General features: G+C 38.9%; 2 protein-coding genes across 3 annotated transcripts; both read right to left on the reverse strand.

Annotated features, from left to right (window-relative positions):
* Nucleotides 1-3,549: 3,549 nt before the first annotated feature.
* Nucleotides 3,550-9,572, reverse strand: slc39a9 (solute carrier family 39 member 9). The gene is made up of 7 exons (XM_084742411.1): nt 8,987-9,572; nt 8,454-8,562; nt 6,000-6,203; nt 5,466-5,534; nt 5,164-5,249; nt 4,575-4,709; nt 3,550-3,889 (listed from the first exon to the last, which is right to left on the reverse strand). Exons 1-7 carry the CDS (start codon nt 9,080-9,082, stop codon nt 3,656-3,658), a joined length of 933 nt encoding a protein of 310 aa, XP_084598537.1. The 5' UTR covers nt 9,083-9,572; the 3' UTR covers nt 3,550-3,655.
* A 1,004-nt stretch (nt 9,573-10,576) lies between these two features.
* Nucleotides 10,577-24,595, reverse strand: rbm25a (RNA binding motif protein 25a). Of its 2 annotated transcripts, none has more exons than XM_084742451.1 (18): nt 24,426-24,595; nt 24,008-24,131; nt 22,380-22,429; nt 21,969-22,139; nt 21,478-21,535; nt 20,847-21,007; nt 20,549-20,743; nt 20,368-20,448; nt 15,629-15,897; nt 14,557-14,668; nt 14,330-14,419; nt 14,174-14,247; nt 13,935-14,085; nt 12,596-13,004; nt 12,196-12,500; nt 11,942-12,040; nt 11,701-11,748; nt 10,577-11,056 (listed from the first exon to the last, which is right to left on the reverse strand). In XM_084742451.1, the coding sequence occupies exons 2-18, from the start codon at nt 24,111-24,113 to the stop codon at nt 10,964-10,966; spliced, it is 2,472 nt and encodes an 823-aa protein (XP_084598577.1). In that variant the 5' UTR covers nt 24,114-24,131; nt 24,426-24,595; the 3' UTR covers nt 10,577-10,963. The 2 variants fall into 2 exon arrangements, with proteins under 2 accessions (XP_084598577.1, XP_084598576.1); XM_084742450.1 differs by having other exon boundaries at nt 20,368-20,451.
* Between the last annotated feature and the right edge of the window lie 2,187 nt (nt 24,596-26,782).

The raw sequence follows: 26,782 nt of genomic DNA on the forward strand, positions 1-26,782 counted from the left end.
CCTCCTGTCTGAGCGTGAGAGGACGCATCGAACCCCACCTGCAGATATCTGACACTTTAAAGGGTCTGAATGGTTGAATTTTCTATGCACATCTGATCAGTTACTCTTTTTTTAGAAGGGCCAGATTTGAAAAAAGTGTTAAGTGGCCTGATGTTTACACTCCCAATGTCTTAAATGTGGGAAAACAAGTTTCTCTGTGCTTTACAACTGACATAACCAATGAAGGGCTCATTAACCCACTAAGAAAATGATGATTTTCTAATGTAAACACCCATAAACTTAATAAAATCACTATTTTTCATTTTTTTCAGATGTATAAATGATCAAAGGGCCACAGGTCGTCATTTAAATGGACCTGGCTCAAAGGAAACATTCTCATTTTTCATGTTTCTCTAAATCCAACGGTCGAGTTTCTCATGTGAACCCTGCAAGTTACAGCTCACTGTAATCATTTCTCCAGTCCATGCTGTGCATGAAGATATGCCTTCCTAATTCAAATGTACAGAATTTACCAAAAAAATCTACAGGCGTGTTTCAATGTAAAGGGAAAGCTTTTAAAAGTTCAGCCAAAGCTAATTTGAGACATAAGCTGTCTGAGTTAGAGAAATCAAGTGGGTGTCTTTTAAAAGCTTTAATCTTTTCTATTCTTTTTAACTCATGCTCCCTTTAAGCTCTTTTTAAAGTAAAACACTTGTCGCATTTTGATGTATGACTTGTGAAAAGGAAATTGAGTTTAATTAATTGATCTGAATGCAAAATAGTAGCACAAGAAGAGAACACTGTTCTAAGATGCCTAACTTTGGAAGATATTCACTTGATTTGTCAAACTTTAAAATGAATTTGTGCACAGACGGTGCAGCAGACAGAGGATTTTGTCTTACATCACTTACACTCTTCACTGTGGAGAGAGGAAACAATACAGCAACCAATATCTCATTCACTGTTGACAAAGTTATCTGAGAAGGTTTTTAAAAATCACCAAATTTGGAGATACATGAATGAATGTTGATAAACCTGACAACCTGCCAAATGACATTTCCATTTTAATTCTTTTTTTTTTTCCTTTTATATCAAGTTTACCCATTGTACCTCCACCCTCTTCCCAAAAAGAAGTCATCTGACAAACATGAAAGAGCTTTAAAGGCTCAGAAATCTTATTTTCTCAATCAGATTCTTACCATGAATGACGGGCTCCTACATGAACACACAGTTTTGGATATTCTTCATAGGAGCTTTCAGGTTTTTTCCTGTGCTCTTTTCACTGGTTTGAAATGGGTGGGGCTCAGGAGGGACGAGGTGATGTCATATACCTCAAAGCACCAATTAGAGTTCAACAACAATCAAATCAAACTTTAGTGACAGTCGGCAGGTTGGCATTTAATCGTGTAGACAAATACTTAAGATTTTAAACTATATCTTCAGGGGCTTTGATGCCTGACATATTCTCAGGTCAATGCAGTTGGGTAATCTGTGATAGTAAACTGTATGTATTTGGGTTTTTGCACTGTTGGCTGAACAAAAAAAGATATTTAAAGACTTCATCTTGGACTCTGTGATGTTTTTCTGGCCCAACAATTAATTGTGAATACATTCTGCAGGTTAACAGATAATGAAAAGCTAGTAACATACACCAGTGGACCCTGAATTCATTTCATGAGGATGAGAAACATGTAAATGCCAAATCTCAGCAGGAATTCTGATGCAACATCGCTTAGAAAGAGGAAATGGCACATACTGGGGCTGTCCTCCAACGTGTCCGGGTGTAAAGCAACACAATGGGGATTTTTTTTTTTCCCTTTTTGTACACAGAAATAGAAAATAAAATGGCCATGCAGCTGCTGGTCTGCATGCGACCCACCCACCCCCGTTTCTCTTGCAGTCACACAAGGAAGCCTAAAAACCGTCCAGGTGGGTTTCTTCTTGTGGAATTAATGGACAAGTTTTGTGTGTAAAACCATTCGATTTATACATAAAACAGAGACTCCTCAGACAGTCTGTCGCCTCTTGTGTCACGTCCAAAAATTCAAATTAAAAAAAACAAAAAAAAAAAAAGAGAAAAAAAGGTGTATTTGTGAGTAAGCAGTTCCATCTCACACAAGAGATCATAATGATTGTGGTATGAAGGAGTTACTCTGTACAGTACACGTTACATACTTACATACATATACATGGGCTCTGCTGTGAGCAGGCACAGTGATACAGTAACACTCACAATAACCACGTGTCCTGATAGAAGAGGGAGCAGCCTGCTTACATTTTAATGCACCAATCTGTTACAGGTTTAATGGTGCCGAGGCAGAGATGGGGCAGGGCTGCGTTCAAGAGCTTTAAAGATGAAGGTGAACCCTCCATACCCATTTCACGCCGTGCTTTGCCTCAATTTTATGTGTACCATTATTGCTCAAGTATGATTAATTAATGAGGGCTAAACCAACTAAATGCTAAAAAAAAAAAACTAACAGGTTTGCTCAAAGTTCTCCTCACAAGATCTGCAACATGTCTGCTGTCCTGAGCCGATGGTCCCTAAACATTTCATACAGTAAAGAGGGCAAGGCAATTATTCATAATTCATACGGAGCTGCTGAAATGACCCTCCACCTCTAATAACACTCTATACGATCATTTAAGACAATTCTATACAGATTTTTCCACCAACTTCTATTTATAAATCCTCTGCGAGTAAAGAACAGAAATAAACACGTCCAGAAACTAAACAGACAAAAATAAACATGATAGTTCATGGTGTGATCCATCAGGGAGGTGTTCTGTGTCTTTTCCTTAACGCAGGACTCGGGCGTGAGCAGACTCGTCCATTAACTATTTCGTGTAGTTTTATAGGACAGACACACCCATCTGTATCACAGACAGGTTCCCCATTAGGCCAAGAAACAGTACTTTTCTAACAGGACAAACTTGGTAGACAAACTCTCTGGCTGGTTATTGGGGCTCATTTCTCTTCCCGTTTCATGGTTTTCACCAAGAAAAAGATCTCCGTTGGTAAGAAAAAAAGTCAGGAACGCTTCTTACAAACTGTAACGTCTTTCTGGCACCGTTTCCTCTCTCACATCTGTTTCACCTTACTAATATGGCACTTGAAAATCAGATCAAATCTATCTGGATTGTGTCTAAGAGATTTACACTCTGTACAGTTATATAAAAAGGAGTTTGCTTTCTTGATATCACAGACTTCAATCAAGACCTTCTAAATCTCAATGTGCAACTGCCAACTAGTAAAACATCACTGTAACGAAATCAAGGTTTTGACTTTGGACTAGCACAATAATGCAACACTGAAAACTCCACGGTGATGTAAAGAAACAGAGCTGAAGGCTCCACCTCCAGCCTCTCTTAAAAAAGATTTCTGATTGAATAAATGGACACATACAGGGGCTGTGAGATGTTTCGTCATCAGTGTCAGCAGAAAAAATATTGTTGCATGCCTCAGTTGTCACTGCAACAACTCTGATTTCCCTAACATCATTCATTCCCTGTTTTAAAGATCAGTTTTGAGTCACAAGACGTCCCTGCAACGAGCATCAGTCTGGTCCATTAGCAGAGGACGAGCAATAAGACATTTAGATCCCACAAAGTTTGGAGTCTCAGTTCCGCTTCTTTCCCCTGTACACCCTTCTTAAATCCGTCCTGAGCTCCGGCTCTAATGGTGGTGACCGACAGACAGCACCAGAGGAATGAGGCAGCCCAGCACCAGTGCTCCCACCTCCACCTTGCTCAGTCCTTTGCCCCCGTTCCCTCCAGACGGAGCATGGCTGTGGCCACCGCCCCCCACCTCGGGCAGGACGTGAACAGTGGCCACGTAGAGGAAGGTGCCAGCAGAGAAGAGCATGGCGACGCCTGTGGCATTGATGTCTGAAAGGGCCTCTTTGCTGCTCTGAGAGGGGAAAACAGACAATCACTGTGAGGCAAAATGTCTGACTACAAACATGACTGTCATCTAGGTCATTTAGATTTCTTTATGGCTAATGAAACATCCATCTTATCTAAAACATGGCTGGTAAATGTCTCTTGTAGAGAATCCTCAAGTCTGAACAGCACTACAGGTTTTCCAAGACAAGACAAAAATCTGACAAGTATTTAACTAAGGCCTTTTATTATTTAACTTATTCCAAGAAGATGACAGATGCTGATGTTGACGTTTCCCTCAGGCTGGATACTCTTCTAAAATTAAATGGATATTTAAAGTCCCTCTCCTCTAAAATATATATTTTCCTTCTTGTTCCTAGAGTTGGATGTTTGAGCTTCACTGTGCAGATTGATGTATGTGCAGTTTGACATAGTGAACATTCACTAAGAACTGACTTTACAGTGAAGTAGAACATGTCTTGTTAATTTCCAGCAGGACAATTCTGGAAATGACCAAAATTTGCTTATTCATAGATTCTTTTTTAATGAGGCAGAAGGAGTAGATGCCTTTTTTAGTATTTTAATGTGGAAATTATAATTTTTTACAGGAAAAAATATATATATTAGACACTCATCCTTGTTCCAAGCAGGCTATTTGTATATATGGCTTAATACATGTCTCCACAAAGAACAACACTGATTAAAACATTTACCTGACTGAGGCCTAAAAAGGTGAGCATGGCGAGAACGGGAGCTGCCAGGGCAAAGACCAGGAGATGTTTGCGGATACGGTTCCTCTCAAGACCAGCATGCATCAGAAATGATACCAGGCCAAACGCTGCTGGGGCCTGAAGACAACAGAGTAGTAGAGTTGCAATTGCAGATTACATCCTCAATAAATAATCTGGTCTATACAATGTCAATAAATAGTTAATATTGCCCATCCCAATTTCCTAGAAACATTGTAATAGTTTTATTATCAGACAAACAAAAAACTGAAACTATTTTGTCAACTATCAAATAAGACAAATAAAAGCAGCTAATTCCCAGAAATGCAATGCTGGATCTTAAACTTTTAATCTAATATATATTTTTTAATATTTCTTGTGGTAATGACAATTAATAACTTGAATTTGATCATCAAAATAGTTGCTGACTGATTTTCTGTGGATCACTAATCAATTAGTTGTTTCAGACAAACTGCTGCTGCATACAATTAATTGTGATATGCGATACAGCTGCAAAATAAAAGAGTATGTTGAAAAACATTGATTTACTGTACAACATATGAACCATTATTACCTTATGCAACATGATAGCTACGAAGACAATGAGCTGAACGCTGGTCTGAGACGTAGAGGCGGCAGCTCCCAGTGCCACGCCATCAGCTGGATGATGACAAAAGACAGAGTTAATGAGATACATTTAATATTTGGTCCTTAGATCAATGACAGTCTATAAAACACTCTCACTAATTACCATGGTGTTTTTAAATAACAGCAATTCTCAATACCTGGTTGTGATTTAGACTAATAATGATGATTTTAACATAAAGAAGTATACTTATGAGATATGGGACAATAAATATTCAAAATCAGACCTACCTGCAGCGTGGACCACGAGACCAAGAGTGGTGGTGATTTTCGAGGAGGTGACTCTTGCTGACTCTGGATCTAAAACAGACAAAAACAACCAGTCAGAAAAATGTTTACAGTGCCCGTCTTTATATGTTTTAGAAATATATAAAAGTAGATCCAAATGAAAATGACAGAAAGACATCTTCACACTGAGTAACAACTGCATGTTGTCTCTTGTTGGCAGACTTCATAAACAGTTTGCAGAGAATTAGCTGCTCAAATAATAAGCTCTGAAACTGTTGGGTGTGGAGCGTGGGTGCATCTGGGAAAACAGAATTTGCAGTTGAGCCATCTGGGGGTGTTTTGGGTCTAATTCAACAAAATCATTTTCTTCCAGTGAAGATTAATATTTGATGAGGCTAATGACAAAGCTGCTGTCGCCAAGCCCCATTGTCACAAGCTAAATCTCCACATAGACATTTTGACCATGTGCACTGTTCATTTCATGAATCAAGTGCTTTGGATGCTTTAATCTTTGTGTTTGCTCTGTGCAATACCGACCTTCAGTGCTGTGCACATGAGAGCTGCCTATCTGGTCAACCAGCAGCATGAAGACGAAGCCCAGCACCAGAGACACGCCGATGCATGCATGAAGCTGCTCGTGACTGTGCTCATGTTTCCCGCTGGCACTCAGGGCTGTGTCTACTTCACCCTTCGGCTCGGACACTTCCGGGACGCCAACCTGGCCATGGCTGTGGTGTCCACCTGCAGAGACAGAGGTCAGGAGAGGACAGGAAGAGGCAGATGGACTGTTAAAAACACCAGAGCACATTTGATTCAAGGAATCAAGGTCATTTATTATCATTGCACAACAAAGGGTTGTACACTGAAATTAGAATTGCAGTTCCTTCATGCTACACACAAAATATAACTGAAAATTAATTCAATTTATAATGGAATAAGTTTATAATACAAAACAAATGAAAAAATACAATATGTAAGCCTACAAGTATTTACATATATACCCATATGTATACACGCAGGAAATAATCCAGTGGTGTATTTTTGCATCAGGTTGCATGTTAGCAGCAGCAACAAGATGGTGATAATAATAATATGGTCAATATCTTCACACTAAAAGTTCAATAGCTGGGAAAACACTGTTCATCATTCCTGAAACTGCCTGGAACAGAAACCATCATAAACCCATGTAATACTCTTCTGAGATGTAATTATGTAAATGAACACAAAACAAATCTCTCTGTTTGACAAAGTTTGTTACGCAAGAAAAAAAAAACACGTCAGCTGGTTGTATTTTACCACATGCTGAACTTTGCTCTGTTTGAAAAGGATTCAAACTGTTACAGTCCACACAGGCAAATATACAGTATACAAATATCAGAAATTATATGTCTATATGCTCTACACTTTAGTTATCTTTTGGTGTCTTTCTGGCCGGAGGCACTCCTGAAGGCATCTGATGCTCTGACAAAGAGCCAAAGACAATAAAGAATTTGGTGGGGCGTTCTGACAACTGACAGGCAACGGAGGAAGAAAATGTCAATTACATGGTCAGGATCTTACACTCTGAAGCAACCAGGACGTCCAACCACAAATCATTTTAAGCACAGCTTTACACAACCACAAACCGATACTAAAACCATAAAGAACCAATTATTCCAAGAGCTATTTGTCACTTATGGAATAACTGAACAGGCCGACGCTTAAACTGTATTATTATAACACTGTCTGGAACCAGCTGGACAGGTTTACAAGGGAAAAACTTATTCTATAGGCTTTCAAACTGAAATCTCTTAAGAACAGACTGCTATTTTCTCATTATGTCATTGTTTGTTTTTAATGACTTAAGTACCCAAGACTACTTGGAAAGCAGCATTGTGGGGAATTAAAAGTTAACTGAAATTTAACTGAGAGCTAAAATAATCTGTCAATTAATTATTAGACAACTTAGAAAATTAATCAGCAAAAAATATGATAAACAATTAATTATTTAAGTCAATAATGAAGCAAAAAAAGCCAGTTGTTAACCAGCAATTTGGAGACATTCTCATGGACTTGAGACGGGCATTATTCACTGCTTTCAGACATTTAATCGATAAAAAAAAATTGAGAATCACGCATCATAAAAATAATCATTAGTTGCTGCCCTACTAATATTAAAGCTGTCTTTCACTGACTTATTGATTTAATAATAATGAAATGTAACTTTGCCTTGGTCCAAGGGAGATGGGGAGAGGGCTGGGTACCGAACTTTAATATTTTCATGGCACTGACCAAACTGCATCAGCGTCAAGTCTTTACCAAGATTTAATGCTAGTGACTTGCTGTCTAACATTAGATGTTACAGTATGCAGGAGAAACACTGCATTACACCCAGAAACAGGGATTATTGTTTTACTTCTTCCTTTTTTTTCCAACTGCACTGTGATGTGTCATGTAATTTTCTTTGTGTTCAAATGATAATAGCATTGTTAAAAAGCAAAAAAGTATGGTTTAGGAACCAGTATCAAAGCCAAGGTATCAGTACCAGTATCTAAAATCTTTGAATGATTCAATGCTCTAGTTGGGGAAACAGTTTGTGTAACATAGATGAGTAGCATGCGTCACGTGTACAGCAGCACTGTTGTCATGTCAGCTGTGTGGAGTTATTTTAAGCTCATGGAAGAAAAAGGCAAAACAGTGGAATGCAATTAATGCATTTAATGTAATTTCCCTAAATTTCATTTTTTTAATGTTTGACTGGCTTTGACCGAACACAAAAGGTGCTGTTCTGTGCAAAAAAGTTCAGTGCATGGGCATGACGTATTTTTAGATGGCTAGGTTGAGCAAAGTGCATCCATACAAATGTATTAATAACAGCTTAGTTGTTTAAGAGATGGAAGAAGAATTTATCGGACTGGTTTTGGCAAATACTCAAAGTTGTGGTATTAGATAAGAAATAATATTGAGCCATCCCTTGACCTTAAGGAAATTCACTGTTTTGGCGAACTCTACCTTCAAGTATCTCTTCATAAAGTGCGTGGACCCCCTCAGGAATGATAACAGCAAGTGCAGTCCCACACAGCAGCCCTGCTCCCAGCACAGTGATCAGCTTCAGCCTCTCCTGAAGAAAGACAGACAGATAAAAGTCTTTAATACAAGTGTGTCTCTTTGTATGTAAACCCTGTAAACACAAGATTAAGAATCGATTATCTGTTAATTTTACAGATGCAATCAATACCTCTGATTAAATGGCACTGACAGAGATGAACTTTTACCTCTCTGCAGGGCACAAAACTAGCACCGGCCAAATGCTGGTAACATATACAAGTGGTTGGATTTGCTTTACTCACATGTCATAAAAACATCAAACAAAACAACAACGGTAATCTGGCTCGTAAAATTTGGACACTCAGTAAAGATTTGTCAGGTGGATAAAAAAGTTAATTCTGCACCCTGTCTCTCTTAAAGAGCGGTCAGTGCCAAAGTGAGCTAAAGTGTGCACGCTACCAATAGGCATTTTAAAGCTTTGCATGTCACAGACTTACCTCTGAAAAGTTAACTGCTAACGGTATTGTTCCAGCCACATAACATCCCACCAACATCGCAAGAGACAGCAGGCTGATCGAGCTGAAATCGTCCATGACTGCACTTTTCTCTTCGGCTAATCTACTGCTAAGCTAAACCATCAAAACCAGCCTAGACCTGTACTTAAACACGGACTTTTATTCGTGCTCGTCGGGTTAAATTGCATACCCTGAACTGCAGTTGTTAAGTTAACAGTACCGGCTGATTTAATAAATGTCACGTCTCTCTTCTGGTACCAGTTCAGCTCGCAGCCAAACATCCACGTTAGCTTAACTAAACAGAGACGTTACATCCCCCGGCCTCGACAACGTTAGCACAGCTAAGCTAACTAGCATCGGTGACTGTCTGTCTCTCAGAATTCAGCGAAGAAGAATCCGGACATGTTCACGTTCACTCGCAAATATCCGACACCCCACATCGTTTCCTCCAGACTCAGCTGTCAACAATAATATTGCAACTTCCCGACTTGGTTAGCGGCTAACAGACAGGCTAACAGAACATCCTCTTGTTTGGTGTCGACGTGAAGTGTTTCCGGGTCAAAGTTCAACTTCTCAACCTGTCGAGACGAACCTGCCACGTATCTACGAGACCCGCTGGAGGAGCAGGGAGGGAAATAATGAGGAAGTAATGACACAGTTTTTAGCACATAAAGTACTAAACAGAGAAAAATAGTCCGACCAGCCCCTCTCGAGATAGTTTAACTACTTTCTTTTTATTGGAAATTTTACATCGTTAATTCATTCAGTGGTTCTATTATATTATCATCTTATCAGCCATATGCCTAAGAGTATGGAGTCATAGGAATGTTATTAAAAATAAATCGGTTAAAGAATAACAAGATAAATGTTAAAATATAGACAAATAAAATTAAAAAAAAGTTTTATTTTCATATTTATTTGTTCAGTTGTTTTTATTTATTAATTTATATATTTTTAGGAATATTTATTTATTGCATATAAATTACTATTTTGTCCATATATTTAAAAAATAAATAAATAAATAAACCTATGTTTATTAGACCCTGACCACTACTTGATTTTTGGGGACAATATATAAATAAAATAAAATAAAAAACTATATCAAGGCACTGAAACAGTAAACCTTCACTGGTATTTTTAATAATTAGAAATAACTAAAGTATGTGAGGCTTATTTAGTCTCATACAAGGCTAAATAAGACTTTGTCTTCTTGCAAATCAACACTTATGAATGTGATACTTGGCAAGAATATAAATAATAGGTATAATAAAAAACTTTTCATTTCCACAAACAATCTGCAACTCAAATGAAGACCGTAGTATAGAAGTAATTAATGGAATACCATTTTTAATAACTTTGGCACAGAATGTCCATGTTTGAATTAGTTACCTGTGGGGGAGGATGTGTTTGTAAGTAAGACACCATGGTAATCGCATCTGTCTACGGAGGTCTGATAATTTGAGGGAGTTTTGTGATATTGTAAGTACAAAGCACCTGTAAACGTATTAGTTTCACAAGCATAACTCTGTTAAAAACAATCCAAATAAAAACAGACAACCAAAAGTCAAACACCGTTTTCTAAAAAAAGCATATTTATTAGTTCACACAATGGAGCAGTGCCTCGACATGACGACAGTAAATCAAAGCAGAATGTGTCCAACATATTGGAGAACAGATGGGTGAAATGCAATTGTCTTTTGCCTCAACAGCTTCAACAAAGGAAAAAAAATACAACCAAAGTTTTATCATGCAGTATGTTTGTGCAAACCCTTTCTGTTCACAGCTCAGACTTTCCCTTCCAAACACACACACACACACACTCACACACACACATACAAGGCAGCAGCTCCTTGCTGATGGAATGGAGGGTGTATGGACATATGTTTACAGTCTGCTGGACCACAAAACTGCAGGCGGCAGAACTGTGAGCGAAGGAAGTCAGACAGAGAGACGTTGTCTTTATTTCACCAGTCCGATCTTCTTTGCCTCTGTTTCATATATCAACAGCCTCCACATTTTTACTATGAAGACCTCTGCTTCTTCATCCAGAACCTGAACACAAACGGGTTGGTTAGAAAAACTGTATATTAAAACAAATTAATAAATATATGAAATGAGCCCGCTACTTTGAACTAAAGTAGTGCAAGTATTCTACAAACTGAAATTTTGACCTGATGATGGTGTGAGAGAGCAAGTTAAGACATTACCAGAGGGAAAACAATTTAACCTGAGGAGGACATGAAAAAAACCCAGATGTGGTGTGGTGCTAGATGACAAGTCAAGGGAACTACCAGAAATATGCTCTACAGTGTGAAGTCTCACCCATAGTAATATTACTCCTAAAATACAGCACTGACAAGAAATCTTTAAGAGTATCAGACCAAGGTTGAGTCTGTATTCATGTATGCACTTTTGCAAACTGATCAGTCCAGCATGCCTTACTTTTACTATTGTTTTAGGTCTGGACACCCTGCTAACGGTAGCTTGTGTGATGAACTCTATTTATTAGTATATATTTAGTCTATTTGTGGTTTCTTATTTGGGGTTATTACATGTGTGCTTTCAGTATAAAATCAACCACATACCCCAAACAAGGAGAAGTATGAATTAAATTTAATTTAATTTAATTTAACTTCAACAATAAAAGATCAACTCAAACAGACTGGCTTTGTGATCCAATACTAATTTCAACTTACCATTGCAACATCATCAAGAATACCCTGAGGGGTGCTGTGTGCCATCACCTGGGGAGAAAAGAAAAAAACATTCAGTTAAAATGAGCAGTAGAGCAGCACAACACATCCCAAGACACAAGTGGTAAATAAATAAATATGACTGTTTCTGATAAATACTTTTAGAATCTATCATGTTTTCAATGGTAACCGGCATTTTAAATTAAAGGTTAACCTGGGAACCTGAAAAGCTATTATAACAAACCTTTGAACAGACAAAATCAACCAATGTGGGTTCCTCCTCGCCAATGTATTCAATAATCTTCTTATTGATCCATGGTCTAATGCGTCGATCCATCAGAGTCTACAGAGAGAACAATCAGAAAATGTAAATGTAGCTGAGGATCTCAACAATACTGCAAAAGCACAGAATATTACATAACCACACTCTCTCCAACCTTTTAAAGGTTATAAAAGTTAATAAAATTGTTGCAGATCTAACAGCCAGAGGCTCTTTACCGAGTCAACCATGGCCCAGTCCAGAGGGTAGGAGAAGAGCTCTGGCCTGGCTGTGGGGATCTTCTCTATAAGGCTCTTTATGTGCTTGCGTTTCTCCTCTGTGTTGATGCTGCCTTTAGCCCCTGACATTTCTGCCCCGTCCAGTCCCAGACTCTTGTCGTCGTCACCGTAGTCCAGTGGAACCAGTTTCCTTTTGCGAGGCTGCTCATCGGCCTCTTCGTCATCAAACTTGTTGAAAACACTTTCCACAGTTGCCAGCTTCTTTCTCTTTCCAGCGGTGAGCTGGCTGGGACTGTTGGTAGCACCTGAAGAGCAGAAACACCGGTTTATTTTTCTGACAGAAAGCGGCGATTCTGACGTCACAGCATTCTCTGTGTCTGTAGTTTGCCACCGTACTCACCCAGTTTGAGACTGAGACCGATTTTGGGCCGGTGCTCCTCTGGAGGCTGGACCTCAGGGGTGTTCTCGCCTGGAATGATTATGCCGCAGGGAGATTCGTTGCCGGGTGTGTTTGGAGTCGCATTCCCACTGGCAGAGGACACAGAGGGAGCAGTAGTGATTGGTCGCATAATGGGTTTAAGTTGTGGCTTGGCCTCTTGTGAGTCCTCGCCATCATGGTAGTCGTCCTCCTCTGCATCCACGTCATCATCGTCCGAATGCTGCGGGGGGCCTCGAGGCATCGGCTCGGCAGGCCTTCCTGACCCCCTCTTCTCCCGATCCCGATCCTTGTGAGACTTCTCCTGGTTCACATCCTCCTCAGGTTCAAGTTTTAGAGGAGGCTGTCGTCTACGCTCCGCCTCCTCCTCCATCTGCACAAACAGACAAGACTCATGAAAAATGCCTCATATTCTGGTGCACTTCTCATTTACATCATTTATATGTTAGGAACCAATATTTGGTGTCTGGGGGCATTTTACCAACAGATACAAGAACACCTTCCACAAAAAAAGCGTGCTACATGTGCCTAAATTCATACAAAACAAAAAATAAACATAAACACACCACAAGAGAGCTAAAAGACCAAAACAGCTCAAGGTTACTTGGAGAAAACAGGTTATGAGAGTAACTGCAGAACTTGTACATGTTTACAGTGACCAGGTTACTACAGTACATGTAAACATGCAGCATACCAGTAATCAAGAATGCACCGTTGTGCCCGACCAAATTTTTTAGCCATGATGATTAGAAACATTATCTGTGACAAAGCAATGACCAGGACACATCGGGTTTCTCCTGGTTTTATCCATCTCTGATTAAACAAACTAGGTTTCATCTACATGACAGTTAAGTAATCAGCTTACTGGAGAGAAAGGAGGGTAACTGGGTTACTAAAGTGCACCTAAACGCTAGACTCACCACAGTAGTGGGTGTTACCAGATTTTGACTGTGTTCGGGCATACATCAATTACATTACTTCCCACCACCTCCATGCATGTTATCAATACTTAGTCAGGTGACAGGTACTACAATAACGGCTTGCTACATCAGTGTCTTCTTTTAAATCACTTCTGAATGCTGATTTTAATCAAAAAGCTTTCTTCTGATTTTTCTTTTCATTTTCAACTATTAAATATCACTTCACTTTATTCTTAACATTGTTTTTAGGTCTTGCACTGCTTTCAGTTATTGTTCTAAAATGTCCTGGGTAATCAGTGACAATGGTGGTTGTCACGAGATTGTTATACTATGGGAAAATTTCCTCGCTGTGGCTTTCCTCGTGAACACAATGACTGACTCACCCTCTGCAGCTCAGCATCAGGGTCGGGGTGACCTTCAGCCAGAAGCCTCTGTCTGATCTCCTCCAGCTCCTCCTTCTCCCTCTTCCGGTCTCGCTCGTCCAATTCTGTCTCCTTTTCTCGGTCACGAAGTCGCTTCTGCAAAGCGCTGCCCCTGGAGATGAGAGTGAGAAGTCAAGCCATGATGAATGCAAAGCAGAAATGTGTGCCTCACACTTGTAAATGTGCAGTAAGATAATAACCTGTAGTATTTTGGGTCATCTCTGTCGTCGTCATAATCTTCAAGGAACTCTTTCAGTCTTTTGGCTTCTTTCATCTGAATTGAAGCACAGTAACATAAATGAAGAAAGCAAAAATGCAGTCAAAATATCTATGATGTGGTGTGCACTCATGTATACCATTTCACGACGCCTCTCGTCCTCCCTCTCTGTTTCTTTGCTGTAGTCACGAGATTTCTTCCTCTCTCGGATCTCCCAGTTTTTCAGCCGCTTTAAGAAGACACGAAAAAAAACCCTCAAACATCACTGAGACAGACATTAACAAATGACAACTAAATTAATTTCTTTGTTTGCTATTAAAACCTATGTCTAATAAATCAAAATGACCCAAGAGATAATATACACACTTCTTGGTAAGCCGCCTCCTTGTCTCTAAGCCTCCTCTCCAGTCTCCTCCGTTCGTACACATCTTCCTCATCTTCATCACGGTCTCGTTTTTTTTCCTCTCTAGTCCTCTCTCTGCAGAAGACCACAGATTGCAGGTGTTAGCCTAAGTGACTTATCTTTAAGTTGAAATAAGAAGAAAAAAATGTAAAGAGTGTAACCAGACACTTATTTCACATGTAGCCAGCCAAGAACAGAGCTGCATTTTACCACGGTGGTTTCATTACATTGAATGTACATGAGCCAGCACACTTGTTTTCTGATACACTGAATTAAGCGTACTTGCTGCTGGTGCACTCACTTGATAGCTGTTCTGGAGTGTATCAGAGAAAAGTCCAGGACAGCTACTAAACAGACCTTGAGGTGAGATTGTTTTGTCAAGTATCTTCATGAACATTATCATACATTTATCAGATGTTTTGTTAAGACGTCAGGGGTAACTCCTGTCTAGACTGCAAACGTCACGCAACAATGAAGTGTCTTTACCAGTTACATCTTGTCCACGCATTTCAAAACATCAGCAGCAATTGAGCAGTTAAGTTTTCACTGCAATGACCAGTTTTCCTTTGAGAAGTGTGAATATTCCTGATCCTTCTGATCCCTCCATTAATGCTTCATCAGCTTCATAAAGGTAGGATTCATTTGTAGGGCTGCTGTGGATGTAGCTAGATGCAAATAATAAACTGCCAACTCAAATGCTGAAAAAAATCCTACAATAGTCACTGATTTCTTGGCCCTGTTCTATAACCTTGATAGATAAATAGATGAAAACATACATTAATATGTAATCAACAAGCTCCTCTTGGACCACTATATAGAAATACACATAATACTTTGAAGTTTAATCAAAATAATTCTTGCATGAAGCTCTTACATTTGAGCATTTGTTTTATTGTGACTTATAATTATAGCCCCACTATCAGACTCATCAGTATAGTGGTTTTACACTCACCAGACCACACTGAAATAATGAGTCCTGTGCTTTACCTTTTAAAAAAGGAGCATGAAGTATGACATCACTGTCTTCCCACTGACCTCGATCTGCTGCGATCTTCACTGACGTCTCGACTCCTCTCCCTCTCACGCTCCCTTTCTCGCTCCTTCGTCCTCTCTCGCTCGCGGTCTCTCTCCCGTTCACGGTCGCGGTCTCTTTCCCGCTCCTTGTCCCTCTCTCTCTCCCTTTCCTTCTCTTTCTCGCGGTCGCGGCGCTCCCTCTCGCGCTCCCGCTCTTTGTCCCTCTCTCTCCTTTCCCTCTCGATCTCGAGTCGCTCCTTCTCCTTCTTTCCTTTTTCCTCTTCCAGTTTCTGCAGGAGCCCAACAGGAAGAAAGGGAAGGGAAATGTGTTACTAGATTCTCAATACCAAGAAGATCATATTAAAATACATATATACACAGGTTATCAGCAGTGAAAATGATTTTGACTCCCTGGACCAGACATGCTCACATACTGCCATGACTCATTGCCTTGGAGAGGCTGGCTGCTGCAAGTGAGGAAGTCCTCTTATTCTTGATGTTTCCTCCTGGAAGAGTGGTCCGCTGCTTGAGCAGGTTTAATGCAGATACTGCTCAACTCAGGACACACTTACTTAAAACCATAAATTTCAGGTCAATCTCAAAAAACACCCCAAAATTTAAGATGATCTACGCTTACAACAGGAGTGGAAGTTAAAACCATCTACTAGGAAAACTTTTCGGGGGTTTTATCAGCACATTTTTTTTTTTATCTCTAAATATTTACATTATTGTATTTTGTTACATCAAAGTGTTGTGCATGATTCATTTCCTGTCTTGGCTCCTGTGCTCAGCCCTCCACTTAGTGCATACGCTAGTATTGAATGATTTTTCTCACATATGTAACAGGTCAACTCGTCCTCTGCTGTTACAATGTGCTCTATGGTGATCTGAGATTATGCTCTGATGTAATAAGAGGCCATTCCGATAAAAACTCAGCTGTAGGCAAATACGTATCAGTCAAACCAATGTCCACTCAGGCAAATGATGAGAAGTAATGGATTTGACCTGATGTAAGAGATATTGTAGGTTAAAATGCATGTTTGACATGACAGAGTTTTGTTTAACTATCACACTTATGGTAACATCACTTAAGATAAAAGTGCCAAATGAGCTTTGAACCATCAGTTCAACAAGTTCACTAAGTTCTAACTATACACTTAAGATCACCACTATATAACACCCTGGTTTGGTCTTACTTATGGGTGCCAAGTGGATTAAAACAAGCCTAAGCTTTAAGTGGCAAATGGCCCAACTAAGTGAATTACATAATCAGCTCCCATGTGTTTCCCACATGGTCATCTGAGATGCAGGGGAGCAGTGCCAGACTGCAATACAAGTGCAGCAGTGTGGGAGTTCTATACAATGACAGACCTGGGAACTGGGAGTTCATTGTACTGTAGACATGTTTGGATGTTTTTGATTTTAGATTTCTATTGTATTCCTCTGTAGTAATCTTATATAATTGCAAAACAACTGGACACAGATTCTAATAATTCTACAGCATAAAACATTTGAAAGTCATGGAATGGGAGGAATCATACTACCAACTATGCTGACACAATGTTCTTTTGTTTGTTTGTTTTTTGATGAGATATAGCAAAGTATGGGGAACTAAACATGCTTGTGCACCAGAGGTTCTGGGCAGTACCAGATATCTCTTGCAAAATGCATTTCCTCTGGGCAACTCTGTGATCAGCAAATTTCCAATACTGAGTATTAATATATGTATATACATATATGTGTATATAAGCCAGCTTATCTGAAATGAATGTGACATACTGCTGCCACGCCAGAAAAATGAATGAATAACACATTAAACGTTTGTTATAACAAGATATTTTCACGTTACCGAGTTTCATGCTATAACATGACATTAAAAAAGTTATCATGTTGTAAAATGAAACATTTCATGTTCTAATAAGATAAATAGTATATTATTATAACAAGAAAAGTTTCTTGTAGTAACAGAATAAATTTCTATGTCATAGTACCTTGAAACCAGTTAAAGCATGAAAATATGTTGTTATAGCACAAAGAATATCTTGTTATAACATTACATTTTGCACATTATAATGTGATACTGATCGATTCTTCTTGCGGTTGTACAAATGTACTTTAACACCTAAATAAGTAAATACTGTCCATCTGTCTGCTTTCTAACTTGACATAAACACCATGGCATTTTCTACAGACCATTTTGAATCCCTTGGTATGCAACTTACAGGTGATGAACTACGGTTTCAGCGCGTCTCTGCCCCTACACATCCTACAGGCTACGTGTGGGAGGAAAAGCAGGTCAAGTGTAAAGTCAAAATAATCAGGGAAAATGTCCAAACGAAACCTGTGAAACAGTTTATCTAATTATAGTTCATTGACATAAAAAAAAACATCAACAACAACTTGTTTTGTAAATTCATGTCTGAAACAAGTCAGAAATTGTATTCCATTTGAACCACAAGGAAATTAGTGAAGCAGTCTTACCTGTAGGTTGTCTTCTGGTGTCTCTCTGGCCTCACCAACCCAATAAACATATTAAAAAAAAAAAAACCTCAACTGTGTCAGGCCCACAGTTCAAACAGTCTTCTAACTGATTTTACAAATAAACAGCTAACAGCTTTTACTGTTAAGTGCTGTGCATCTCGACAAGTTTATAATATATTTAAAAACCCCCGTTAGAAATGTGGGCCTGGCAGCTGATTAGTGACAAACTAAATAAAAAGGAAGAAAGGACAGAAATGGGTCTTAACTACTTGTTCTACATGAGCTAGAATTGTAATTTATCTAGACTTGATTCAGATTTGTAGACCCTGGTCAGCATTTTCTCATCATATCCAGAAGCAGGGCTTGAAACATCTTGGCAATTCACAGTACCTCACAGGTTGTCAGATAACCATCTTATTCTCTGTTCTCTAATACTGTCCATCCTAGAACTTACCTCATGTTCTAAAATTCCATTTACAGAAAGCCGCTGATTTTTTTGGCCAGTTTGAAACCAAATCACCATTTCAAACACTGTCTCCAAAGTGGACAAGGTGAAATTACAAGTAAATGAACTGAAGCTGTCATCCTCCTAACTCATATTTTATACTGCACGTCTGTTGTTAAGTTTATAGTTCCGAGTTCCTCTTTGTTGGTTCTGTTTTTCTCTTTGACCTGTGATAAATATCCTGATTTTTGCAAATGCACCAAGAGGAGTAAACATGATGTCATCCAGACAGACAGGCACCGTTCTGATTCCACAGTTTTCGTGATCCTGCATCATCAGGAACAATCTGAGAAAATCAAATTCTGGTGACTGACAGCAGGCCATGCAGTTAAATGCTTCTACTGTCAATTTATGTCCTCAGGTGTCATAAAGATGCTGCAATTAAACAGCAAGTTATAAATGATGAAAAACAGGAAGGGACAAGACTGAAAAAACAGCACCTTGTACAGCAATATTCAGGCAGGTTTTATTGTAGGATCACTATGTAACCTGGTTTTAATGGCCTTAAAACTGTCTGACTGATGAAGAAAAAGCCCTGCATTCACTTGCTAATATGAACCAACTCTGTAGCAGTGTTTGAAATAGTGATTAAGTTACAACTTCAGTTCCATGAGGTCTTTACATCATTTTGTCCCTGCAGCTTTATCCTTCTCACTCAAACACAAATTAAACTAAACACTAAAATAAAGTACACTCATATATTTCATTTATTTCTGTGTTCTGACATGTTTAACCAAAGGGGTGGGGTGGAGTCAATAAGACACAAAAGAAAAGAAAGAAGATGTAAATAAAGTGTTAAATTAAGAGAAAAACAAAAACAAAACAAAACAAATGGACTTACCTTGTATGTCTTCAGAACACAGAGTGCTGTGGAGGGGCGCTCCCTGCTTTAGTAAAACTATAGGCTGCAGTTCAAACTACTGCAGTGGTTAGGCTCATTCAGTCTGTGTGTGTTCTTCAAACACATCATTTATTATCTGAGGGCCTGCAGAGGTTCACTGAGCTGCCTGGCTTTCTAAAAACCTGAAATACAACACGGTAAACTTAGACGTCACTTGCAATTTGTACATCACAGCTCCAGCACCAATACCAGTGGCACTTTGTTCCCCCGAGTCTGCATATAAATAAATTCAACTGAAGAGAGCGGAGAGCCAGTTGCCCCTCTGCAAACCCTCCAGAAGGGAGCGCCCAACATGAGTAAAGAAGAAAGGAAAGATCATACTTACATCCTATCCTCGCAACTTTTTCCAAAGCTGAGATTCTGAGATTCATCTTGCTCTAGTCACCAAATGAACTCTACCACATTGGTGGGGTTTAATCAATAGATTAGCTTTAGATGGAATTTAACATTGTGTCCATGCACTCTGTGTGATGACTTTAGCTTGTGCAGAGCTAAAACCTTTAGTCTCAAATCAGTATGATGAATAATAATAATAATTCTTGCCCAATTTGGAAATACGATCAGATACTATAAAGCCAACTATGAGTGGTTGATGTCAGTAAATACTTTGTCTTTAAAGATGCTATAAAGTCTCTGAATCAACATCTACTACTCTCTATTCCTTGCATGTATGAATTCTGCTAACTAATCTACAGTATATACTAACAGACGACCTCCATGCTATAAATGATTATAACAGGCTTATGGAGGAATTATCTCCATAAATTATATCAACTGTAGCTCCGTTTGCTGTTGAGGACTTTCTAATTACAAATGTGGAGGATTTCTCTGAAACCTAAATTACAGAAGAAAAACAGCAGTTTGATACAATACCTTATGTGTGTCGCGGAATTTACTGATCTCTCTGGAAATCAAGTCTCTCTTGTCATCCTCCATCTCCATGGCATTGATATCCTCCTTACACAAAGGAGAGAAAGACAGGAAGGAAAACACACTAAGTACTCAGCAGTTACTATAAATGAGCTACAGATTTTCTACATTGTGCAGACAGTACCTCCTCTTTCTTCTCTTTTCGCTTCTTGTTGCGAGGTTGACTGTCAGGGTCCTGTGAGGGAGCACTGAGCTCACTTGCATACTCACGGATGAGGACGTCTATTGCCCCCTTCACAACCTGGTCCCGACGAAGAGTCTCTTCATCAAGAACCTCCTCCTCATCTTCGTCCCCGTTCTTTGAGCCACCACTCACTCCCTATATATATGAAAGCCAGAAACACAAGAGAAACAAACTAATGAAACACGATTTCACAAAAAGATCAGTGATTCTTCTACTCAGTAGGTGAACAACAGCATACCCCATTGGCACTCCTCTTCTTGGCCTTCCACTCGTCTAGCTGGGCCTTGGTCTTGGCATCTACCTTGACCAACAGCTTCTTATCGCCTAAGAGCAACTCGTGCAGAAGCCTGAGGGCTCGCAATGTGGACTCAGGCTCCTTATACTCACAGAAGCCAAAAGCTTCCAGGATTTGAGAGCAGAAAGAAAGTCAGTTCCACAGAAATCAAAAACATAACAAAATACCTCATAACTTGAAACATTTGCAGTGAAAACAGGAAACTTGAAAAAGAACTCAGTTTTTCAGTCTCTTTCTGTAAGTTAGTGCCAAAAAAGACTGATTATATCCAGTATGATTCAATGCTGTAAAAAGTACAGTGGGGTAAATCAGAGGCTGTGCTAGCCAAATATTTTCTGTCACTGACTGAATTTTTTTGAACAATGATGACAAAATTTGAAGACCAAAAACACTGGGGGCGATCTACCACAACCGTGGTGGCTTAAGCACCTTAAGCCATATAAAAGATACTGTAGATAGAGAAATTTTAAGCCAAATAATCACAAACTCTGTGAAAATAAGAGACAACAAGAAAATCTAACACAATCTCTGCTGTGAAAACTTTTAATAGGTGTTAATAGGTGTTTGTTCTTACCTTGAAGTTTCCCAGAGGCACCTTGGACCCTTTTCCAGCTTAGAACAATACCACATTTCTACATGGAAAGAGAGCAGAAAAAACAGGAATGTTTTAGTTTCACAGTACAAACGTTAATGTTTATTCAGTAAATAAATGAGAAGAAAGTTGGTGCAACAGTTGTTGTGTATCTCTGAGAAATTGGTTTCCAGGGATTTGCTGGCAGACACTGAGACGAGCCATGAACAGCTCTGATGTGACGTAGGCGCTGTGCAGATGTCGCTCTGTAAAATTGGATTGATACAAAGTGCTGCTTACCTCAATGAGGTCTTGAGGGTTTTAGTTTTTACAAACTGCAACAAATGCCTGTCACTTGTAAGTCTTAACCTGAGGAGTTCACTTTGTCCTGCCTTTTGACAGTCTGCTTTTGCAGAACTTATAGCTTGCATTTCATTTGAATATTTGCTGAACACCGACAGGCGGAGCAGGTGCACACGGTCAACTTAACTCACCGCTAGAAGTTGTCTGACCAACATGTCAGATGCCTTTTCAGAGATGTTCCCTACAAATACAGTGGTGGTGGGGCCCCCGCTATCCTCTGTGTCCTTGGCTCTGATGGTGCCAGGCTCCTTCTTTGGAGCCAGCGGCTTCTGTGCTACAGCAATGGTGGTCGGGACAAGAACCTGTAATTTCAAAGTACATTTTAGTTATTCAAGTGCTACCCTTCAGAGCAACAAGAAAAGCAACAAAGGAAAAAATGCAAATATTACAAGCATCTGATAATAGGTGTAAGAGTCAGTAACAAAAAACTGCATGTACTGAGATAAAGTGTTTTCGATAAGGACTGTGTATTTAATAGCAGGTCATGCAAAACAGCTGATGCTTCAGGTGGCATGAAGTAGGAACTCCTGTTTCTAACTCACTGTGGGTGTGGGGGTCACTACGCCCATGTGAACTGGGATCATGGGAGTACCTGAAAATAGAAACAAAACACAATAATTAAACCATGTATTCAGGTATACGACACACAACCACAGACAGTGATATGATACTGTCTTGACGACCCAACATAATAAAACGGTTTGCCAAACAAATACTGGCAATTGTCTTGCTATTTCTTAATGTAATGAGCAGAATTTGCAACAGATTGCTTAGTGTTCAATATTATTTATAGTTACTATATTTATAGGTATTTCACATCACCATTTCCAGACACAGAACACTGAACTGACAGTTAACTCCAAAATCAGAAATACATATTTTTTCTGAGGAAGTGCAGAGCTTCTTATCCATCTAGATTGTTTCAGTGTGAGTTGTTGAGTTTTGCAGATATCAACCACAGAGGTGTCTGCCTTCTCTCGAATATATGGCAGAAACTAAGAATTATTCCATTATCAATTAATCTGCTGATAGTTTACTTGATTAACTGATTAGCTGTTTGGTCCATAAAATGTCAGAAAATGGTGATAGATGTTTATCACTGTTTCCCAAAGCCCAAGGTGAGTTCCTCAAATGTCTTGTTTTGTCCACAACCCAAAGATATTCAGTTTACTGTCAGAGAGGAGTAAAGAAACTGCAAAACAATCACATTTTAGAAGCTGAAATCAGAGATTTTTTTTATTTAAAAAGTCTCAAAACAATTAATCGATTATCAAAACAGCTGCCATTAATTTAATAGTCGATCAATAATCTAATAACTGTTGCAACTGTAGTTGAATATAATGGCATGAGATTGCACGAGATCAGCTTGCTGTGGAGAAAACACAAAAGAATTACATTTGAAAACTCCACAGCAATGTCTCTTTCTAGAAAATCATGACCCGATCCACAGAAAAACCATATCACTGTGCAGAAGGAAGTGTGCATCTACTCATGGACAGGAGGCTCATGCTTGTGACAGCTCAGGCTGTAAACACTGATAGTTTCCTCCTCTGGAAATCGCTCACAACAAGGTCTGTGGATTATCTTGAGTAGACGGGTCATGCTTTCTAAAGAGATATTGCTGTTGAGTTTCACATATGTATGTTTTTAGGTGCTTTGAGCAAAACAAGCTGAGTGCTATTTAGCTGCATTATATCTGGGAGACGGCAGACATCTCTACAGCTGATGTCTGCAAAATTCTGCAACCAAAACCAAAACAATCTAGACTAATAAACAGCACTACGGGTAAGAGGGAAAATATTTCTTTCTGATTTTGGGGTGAACTGTCCCTTTAAGTGTTTTGGTTCATGTTTAGACAGCAGGAACTCTGTGTTAGACTACTGACATACAGATATTCTGTTGCTCACTGATATTTCAGTCTGAGAAATCAAAATATGAGCCCAGTAGCTACAACTTTGCTACAGGAACAATATCACCTTGCCTCTGCTTCTTCTCTCACAGAGCTGACTTAAGTTGTTGACAGACAGACTCTGGGTACCAACAAAACGCAGTTGTGCCCTCGGATCCTAAGAGTGTTTGCACTAAAAATCACCCAAGGGAGCCAGAGTCTGAATCACAAACACACAGCTGTTACCGCTGATGTGACAACAACGGTGCTCAATTACGTTACCTGGAGGGACGGCCGGGGCAAACCCCCCATACTGAGGGGGAGGGATCCTGGGGGGTAACTGTGGGATGCCAATCTGCTGGCGGTTGAGTGGAGGAGGGTAAGACATCCTAAAATATACAGGAACCTACAGAGGAGAGAGGATTGTATTAAACTGGAGACCACGGAGACAGTGTTGACGTTTTCACAACGACGCTGATAAAGTCTATGTTCATCAGACAGACTACGATTATATACATGCATAGTTTATGCTGCAGCGGACTGCTAACGTTGCAAACTAAACAGGCGTGACATCTGCTCAGGAGAGAAGCGGGCATCATCCATGTTTAACGTTAACTAGCTATATTAGCTCAAGCTAGCTAACACTCTGTGGCCTTGCTAGTTCACGTTAGCTGCAGCGGTCATGAACGAATTTACTCACCTGCTATCGAGTGTCAAATAAAAATCAGCGTCTAATGATACGGTGGATGATCCAAATAAACGCCCATTAAATACGGTAAACGGAAAGACGTAACGCTATAAATCAGCGTTAAAATTGTCACCGGTACGCTACAAGAACCCCTATGGATACAAATAACTAGGACCTATTCTTTTCGAAATGAATCATGGGATAGCACGGAATTTAATTTGGCGTATGCCCTAAATTTTGTCTGTCAGGCAGGCACTCACCAAGGTTACTATTGTTAAATAAAACTTAAAAAAAGAAAGAAAAGAAAGAAAAACTAAATATGAAAAAACAGCAATAAACAATAATAAAAGACGAAAAAAACCTAACTGGAACAATATTGTCTACTTACAGAACTGTGCAAAATCAAATAAAAACATACAAATTTGGATGTTTATTCAGACATGACTGTGAGTCAGTTGCCTCCCAAAGTGTTGTGTTTGTATTCTGAACTTCTTAAATCTTGCCCCTGGCAAATTATAATATAAAAATGCTAAAAACAGTGCTGAAACTAATACAAATTAGACGTTTAACAAATAATAACAATTAAAATTAAATGAGCAAATTAACTCTGGGAACTAAATGAAATTAAACTGAAAACAAAACAAACAAAAAACAAAAACAATAAAACCCAATAAAAATACAAAACTATAGTGACTCTTCAAACTTGCCTCCAACTCCTGACATTAGACACATTATTGCCCTTCACCACCTAAGGTAGACCTTCCACTACTATTTGCCTTAAAAAAAAAAAAAAAAAAAAAAAAAAACTTGCATGCTTTTCCAAAGTGACTTCCTGTCTATTTTTTGTACAGGGGGCACAGTGTCTTGCAGTGTCTACATTACAGACATAAAATAGTCAAACAGTAGTCCCTTTATGTTTGCATTATACAGCAGTACAGTCTTTAAAACATTTTCATGCAACAGTAAAGTAACGGACAATACCATTTTTCAAAACTGGAAAAAACTCTTATGCTTGCATTTTAAGTTTAATATTGTATATACATTTTCTGCTTGTAATTTTGAGTTAATTTCTCTCATACAGTTCCTATTTTATTTTATTGTCTTATTTCTATTTTATATATAATTATTATTATTTTACATTTTCCTTCACCCCCTGTGCTTACTTCTGTCTGTATGCTGCTAAAACATCTGAGCTTATCTTATCAACTCAAAGTTTCAGTTAAACTATATCTGATATGACCTCTATTAGGTTTCCTGTCTGCCCCCGGGTCAAGAGTACTGACCTTTGGATTACTTCCACCTAAATTAAGACTGTCGGGTGCAAATAAAAAGATCAATACATGCGTCATTTTAGTCTCACTTTAGACTAAACACTGTGTTGTAGCATTTTTATTAAATATCTTGAAAGTCACCTACCAAGATGTTTGCCGAATGCTTGAAAAATATGGATATTGTAATGAATAAGTATAATGAAACGCTATTTAGCATTACAGCTACATAAGGACTGCATGGTTTCCCTTTTTTCCTCCTTTTTCTCTCTTTTTTGTTTTAGTTTCTTGTGTATATGTAGATCTTTAAGCGTATCTCTGAAAATTCTGAAATAACCCAATAAATGTATTTTGTTTTAAAAAACACAAACAAAAAACCCACCCTCAAAGTTTCACTCCTTTCTTAGTTAACCCCAACACTGAAAGTGTAGGTGTTATTACAGGTTAGTACACAGTCTGTCAGGCTTAATTTAGGGAAAATTAAGGGAATCCCCTAACATACTTTACAAATTAAATGGCAGGACCCTAGCTAGACTAAATTCTAAAGGTTTGCCTGACAGGCTGTAAGCAGGGCATGAAAATCTCTTTACCAAAAGTAAATTCTCTGTATTCTTCACTTTTAAACGCTTGGTGGCGCCAAATGCTTTTTTTTAATTTTGTAGCGAGCGCTTACTCATATTTATCTTCCCGGTGTGTTATGAATTTTATAGCCGCTGGCTGCCTCACGTTGTAGTCATACAGATCGATTATATCAGATAAAACTCTTTATCGCTCAGTAACAGCTGTGTTCAGATTAGGTCCTAGATCCATGTCAAGTTACATTTGTCTGTTCTTTATTTGTTAATTTAAAGGTGTAATTAAAAAAAAATATACAATTTAGTTAGTTCTTTGTATAATAAACAAATGTATGTTGCTCTGTTATGCAAGGTGTCTGTGTTTATATGAGTCAGTCAGTGTTGAAATGTTATACAGAACATTTACGCAAGAATTGCACGTAGCCTGCCGTGAAAGCCTCTTGAGATACGATTAACCTTCCATTCTAATGCTACCTGACAGCTATGATAAGAAGTCACTTTTAAGGTAAGCTTATATACAAAACAT

Source organism: Lutjanus erythropterus, chromosome 18, assembly GCF_056507025.1.
Source record: "Lutjanus erythropterus isolate fLutEry1 chromosome 18, fLutEry1.hap2, whole genome shotgun sequence".
Classification (NCBI taxonomy): Eukaryota; Metazoa; Chordata; class Actinopteri; order Lutjaniformes; family Lutjanidae; genus Lutjanus; species Lutjanus erythropterus.

Bases quoted from the DNA above. Each gene is read 5' to 3' on its own strand.
- slc39a9 (XM_084742411.1), bottom strand. From the start codon at position 9,082: ATGGACGATTTCAGCTCGATCAGCCTGCTGTCTCTTGCGATGTTGGTG. The intron at 6,204-8,453 runs GTAGAGTTCGCC...CTGTCTCTGCAG, and splicing joins TTATGAAGAGATACTTGAAG to GTGGACACCACAGCCATGGC. The intron at 3,890-4,574 runs GTAAATGTTTTA...TTCCCCTCTCAG, and splicing joins CCTTTTTAGGCCTCAGTCAG to AGCAGCAAAGAGGCCCTTTC.
- rbm25a (XM_084742450.1), bottom strand. From the start codon at position 24,113: ATGTCTTACCCTCCTCCACTCAACCGCCAGCAGATTGGCATCCCACAG. The intron at 22,430-24,007 runs GTAACGTAATTG...TTCTATTTTCAG, and splicing joins TGCCCCGGCCGTCCCTCCAG to GTACTCCCATGATCCCAGTT. The intron at 14,669-15,628 runs GTCAGTGGGAAG...GGTCTTCTGCAG, and splicing joins GAAGATCGCAGCAGATCGAG to AGAGAGGACTAGAGAGGAAA.